Below are 5,746 nucleotides of genomic sequence, written 5' to 3'. Positions count from 1 at the left end.
GCTACAAATCCAGCTCCAAGTGAAAAGATACAAATACCCCTCTTAATATAACAAAACTGCACAGCTGGCCCGCCAGTTCATCTGGACGTCTTCAAGTCTTTCTTTACTGGACGGCGTCCCATTCAACTGCACAAGACTGAAACTGAAACAGGGTCATACAGTTTGAGTTGATTAAGTTGTTAATAATCGAAAATGTTTTAAAAACGTATTAAGTAACTATTCAACCCCACCCCCTCTAGTTACTTACATATAGTTCAAGGTTACATTAATGAAATATACAATCATTTTCATACAACCAGGGATTCTAAATATGCACTAACAGTATAACATCTGCGAGCCAATAGGTGGAATAGATAAACCTAGAATTTAATTAGGAACATCCATTCATTGCGGAACACAATGTATATTTCATTGATCGAATGAAAACCATCTATTGCATTAAAATATTATAAGTAATAAAGGACAATGAACCAAAAACCTTTTTTTTAATTATTTTAAATGAAATAAAAAACTAATAGTTAGAATAGATAAACCTACAATCCACTCTCACTTGATTCCACTAACGTTGAAGTTGGAGGCTGTTCAATGGTACTTGATCACCTTTACGTAATCGACGGAACCAGTAACTGATAATATCATTAAGCAAAAGGATTATATAAAGGGATGTGGATTATTACATATGCATCTATGTATTTCTATCTGTTATGTGTAACCTGGATCGTTAAATGGCAGTTAAACAATTTAAGAAACAACCTGAAAGCTTGAGCTCAAGAACAGCTATGGAGTTGAATCGTAAATTTCATTACACACATTTAGGGTTACAATTGAGAGAGAAATGTTACTATTACACACACCATAACTAACTAACAGAAATTCATTATCTATATAAGCTAACTGAAAAACATAAACGCTCTAATTCTGTTACAGCTAGGTCAATTACAGATTTGGGGAAGATGCACGTGCTTCGCCCGTGCACACTGTTGAGTACCGTTGCTCCAGGTCACGTGTGATGCACACTCCTCCCATTTAAACCACACACGTGCCACACACATGATTGAGTTAACGAACGTTAACAGGATTTAACAGATAAATAACGGACCATAACAATCCCCTCCCCTTAGAAGCATTCTTGACCTCAAGAATTATGGTTCAAGCAATTTGAAAGTGAGGGAATTTACGAGCAATATCATCAAAAAATTCCCATGTAGCATCTGCAGGTGTACCACCAGACCTTTGAATTAACAAACAAACAGCAGCAGCATTTCCCCTTTTTGTAAATTTTTGAGCTAATATCAAAATTGGTTCAGCTGCAATCATTGATGTGTGATCCATCAATGGCATAGTACCAGCTGCTGTAGGAGTAGAACCCTTATGTAACTTTAGCTGAGATATATGAAATACAGGATGAACTTGGGAAGTGATTGGTAGCTGTAACTTGTAGGCAACCTGTCCAATATGTTCAAGAACGGCAAATGGACCATAAAATTTTGGTGATAATTTGTGAAATGTGCCTTGTCTTAAGGTCATTTACCTATAAGGTTGAACCTTAACATAAACCCATTGCCCAATGTGGAACTCCTTATCAGTACGCCCCTTATGTGCATAAAACTTCATTCTGGATTGGGCAACTCCCAAATGATACTTTAACATGGAAATAACTTCCATTCTAGCAGACAAGGACCTATCCACTGCATCTACCACACTTTGACCCTTTGTGTACAACACTGTATCCATAGGTTTTTGACCATAAACTACTTCATAGGGAGTCACATTAATAGAAGTATGGTAGCTCGTGTTGTACCAAAATTCAGCCAAAGCTAACCAGTGGACCCAATCCTTGGGTTTCTCACCAGTCATACACCTTAAGTACCCTTCCACACACTTGTTGACTATTTCTATTTGACCATCAGTTTGAGGATGGTAAGCAGAAGATAATGACAGCTGAACCTTCAATCTTTGAAACAGTTCCTGCCAAAACTTGCTAACAAATATTTTGTCCCTATCACTTACTATGACCTTTGGTAACCCATGTAGCTTATATATATTATCCATAAATAATTGAGCTACCTGCACAACTGAAAAAGGGTGTGATAAGGCCATGAAGTGTGCATATTTACTTAGCCTATCCACCACCACAAAGATCACATTTTTCCCATGAGATGAGGGAAGTCCTTCTGTAAAATCCGTTAAAATTTCACTCCAAATTCGTTGTGGGACAGGCAAGGGCTGTAACAACCCTGGATATTTGGTGAGGTCAGCTTTATTCTTCATACAAACACTGCATTCATTGGAAAAAGTCTGCACCTGCTTCTTCATCTTCTTCAAATACAAGCCACTAGCAATTCGTTTTATTGTAGCATTAATGCCTGAATGCCCCCGAATAGGTGTATTATGAAAATGGGTAATCAATTTTATTCTTAATGTAGGATTAGACCCTACCACCATTTTACCCCTCCTAAAAAGCACATCACCTTGAAGGGTATAATGTTTAGACTGCAATTCTCCTCTCTTCAACTTGGAAATGAAATGTTGCAGGTCAACATCAGCCATCACACTTTGCTTAATTTCTTCATACACATTGTCATGTATAGTAGTAATGTGTACTTGATATAACTGCCCTACTCTTTCAACTCTGGATAATGCATCAGCTACCACATTTTCACACCCCTTTTTGTACAAAATCTCATAGCCATAGCCTAGTAACTTGGGCAAATACTTCATTTGAATATAGGTAGAAATCTTTTGATCTAACAGGTACTTGAGGCTGATGTGATCAGTTTTAATCTTAAAATGTCTATCTAATAGGTACCCTCTCCATTTCTCTAGGGCTGCAATGACTGCAAGAAACTCCTTCTCATAAGTGGATAGGGCTTGATGCCTTTTTGATAAAGTTTTACTAAGATAAGCTAATGGATGCCCATCCTGTAACAAAACAGCTCCCAATCCAATTCCAGATGCATCTGTCTCAACAATAAATTCTTTATTAAAATCTGGTAACCCTAATACAGGTACGTGTTGCATAGCTAACTTCAATTTCTCAAAAGCAGCTGTAGCCTGGTCATTCCATTGAAAAGCATCTTTCTTCAACAATTGAGTTAATGGCAGAGCAATTATGTTATAACCCTGTACAAACCTCCTGTAATACCCAGTCAACCCCAAAAAACCTCTTAGTTGCTTTAGGGTTTTTGGAAGTGGCCACTGTTTCATAGCTTCAATTTTCATAGGGTAAGTGGAAACACCCTGTGCAGAGATAAACACACATTTTGACTTTTTTACAAACAAGGTGTTATCCCTCATAGTCTGCGGGACTTTATGTAGGTGCTGCAGATGATCATTCATGCTGTTGCTATATATCAAGATATCATCAAAAAACATAAGAACAAATTTCCTCAAATACCTCCTGAACACATGATTCATAAGTGACTGAAAAGTGGATGGTGCATTTGTTAATCCAAAAGGCATTATCAAAAATTCATAATGCCCCTCATGTGTTCTAAAGGCTGTCTTAGCTATATCACCCTCATACATCCTTATTTGGTGATATCCTGACCTTATATCCAATTTTGAAAATACCCTTGACCCACTTAATTCATCAATCAATTCTTCTATAATGGGAATTGGGAATTTATCCTTTATGGTATGTTTGTTAAGTTGTCTGTAATCCACACACATACGTCAGCTTCCATCCTTCTTCATAACCATAACAATTGGTGCATAAAAAGGACTTTGACTAGGTCTAATGACACCAGTCCCTAATAGTTCCCCCACCATTTCTTCTATCGCATTCTTCTGAGCTGGTGGGTGCCTATAAGGTCTAACATTAATAGCCTGGGTTCCTTCTTTCAATGGTATCATATGATCATGTGCCCTTGGTGGTGGTAATTCAGTTGGTGTAGCAAAAACATCTTCAAATGCAGTCAACAAAGAAGTCAACCTATCATCCTGTTGCAAATCTTTTGGCTCACTTTGATCTGATGTGGATAACTGACACAGGGTAACAGGATATACATAGAGAAACATAGATGATAATTGAGCTTGATTTTGACTCAAACTCTTAATCATTTTCTTTACATCTGCCCATTGTACAATTGGCTTCCTTGTACCCCTTAATTCCACTTTCCTGTTGTTATGATGGAAAGTCATGACCAACTTTTCAAAATTCCACCTTATTTCTCCTAAAGTACTTAGCCATTGTATGCCAAGCACCATATCACACCCCCTAAAGGTATGACCACCATATTACTCACAAATAAGGCATCACTAAGCTTCCACTCTACGCTGCAGCTTTTGGTAGTGATGATCTTATGCCCTCCTGGTACTATCACATGCATTGGATCAATATCTTTCAATTGACATCCAATTCTTTTTGCCATGTTGCTGTCCAAAAAGTTATGTGTGCTTCCAGAGTCTATTAGAATATGTACACCTTGATTTCTAATATGACCTGTAATTCTCATTGTCTGATAAGTGCTTGTACCAGTAAGTGCACTTAATGAAATTTGTGGTGTATCATTTGCATAAGTATCCATTGCATCACTAAACTCATCACCCTCTTGAGTATCACCACTTTCATCTTCACATATTACTTCTAAAGAGTAAACTTGCCCACTACACTTATGCCCAGGCATGTACTTTTGATCACACACAAAACACAATCCTTTACTTCTCTTTTCATCCAACTCTTTTTGAGTTAATCTTCTACTATTAAATCTTTGAGTTGTGTTGTAACCTGAACTAGGTGATACTAACTGTGTGTGTGCAGCAGGACTAGCAACATTCTTATTAATGTAACTAGCAGGAGATTTAGTAACATTGTAACTAGCAGAAGCAGTTCTTGGAGTAGATAACAATGGAGTATACCTTCTTTTAGCTACAGCCAAGGTATCATCTTGTAATTTAGCCAAGCAAAAAGCATCTTCCAAGGTTCTTGGCTTGAATATCCTCACCTGCAACTCAATCTCTTTCTGTAAACCAGCCAAGAATAAGCTGATTGCATGTTTATTGCTAATTTTCACCTTATTCAACAATCTTTCAAATTCATCATAATATTCTTGCAATGTTCCAGTTTGTCTCAGATTCTTCAATTCTGCTAATGGATCTTCTACAGTCGTACCAAACCTTTTCAATAATGCCTCCTCATAGATGTTCCATTCCACTTCTTCACCATATATCTTGATGAAATGTTGATGCTAACTCAAAGCTTTTCCCAACATGTGAATTGAAGCAATCTTGACCTTATCATCTTCTTCAATTCTGTCAACAGTAAAGAATTGTCGACATCTGTACAGCCACCCAGTGACATCTTCACCTTCAAACTTTGGAAATTCTATCTTTGATAATCGTGCTAACTGATGGTTACTCCTACCAGAAGATCCTTCACCATTTCTTGACCTTGAATTATCATTAGCTATATATTGTTGCAGTGTAACCACACCATCAATCCTTCCATTGATCTGCGTACTCAAATCTTCCATTTTGCGATGACTTTATTCAAATCAGCAATCGCCATTCTCATAAAGTCCATCGAGTTGTCTTCGCCGGCATTGTTACGAGTAGCCACCACCATAATTCCTGCAATTAAGGTGCAATTCACAGGATTATAGCTCTGATACCAATGTTATGTCTAACCTGGATCGTTAAATCGCAGTTAAACAATTTAAGAAACAACCTGAAAGCTGGAGCTCAAGAACAGCTATGGAGTTGAATCGTAAATTTCATTACACACATTTAGGGTTACAATTGAGAG

At 37.4% G+C, this 5,746-nt stretch overlaps 1 protein-coding gene across 1 annotated transcript; it reads right to left on the bottom strand.

Annotated features, from left to right (window-relative positions):
- Positions 1–3,675: 3,675 nt before the first annotated feature.
- LOC139872738 (uncharacterized) lies at positions 3,676–5,474 on the bottom strand. Its single transcript, XM_071860660.1, has 3 exons — positions 5,195–5,474; positions 4,207–5,101; positions 3,676–4,120 (listed from the first exon to the last, which is right to left on the bottom strand). Exons 1-3 carry the CDS (start codon positions 5,472–5,474, stop codon positions 3,676–3,678), a joined length of 1,620 nt encoding a protein of 539 aa, XP_071716761.1.
- Positions 5,475–5,746: the final 272 nt, after the last annotated feature.

The sequence above is a fragment of the Rutidosis leptorrhynchoides genome, chromosome 10, assembly GCF_046630445.1.
Source record: "Rutidosis leptorrhynchoides isolate AG116_Rl617_1_P2 chromosome 10, CSIRO_AGI_Rlap_v1, whole genome shotgun sequence".
In the NCBI taxonomy this organism is placed as follows: Eukaryota; Viridiplantae; Streptophyta; class Magnoliopsida; order Asterales; family Asteraceae; genus Rutidosis; species Rutidosis leptorrhynchoides.
The sequence above is the reverse complement of the archived record's forward strand: the minus strand, read 5'-3'. Positions and strand labels throughout refer to the sequence as shown.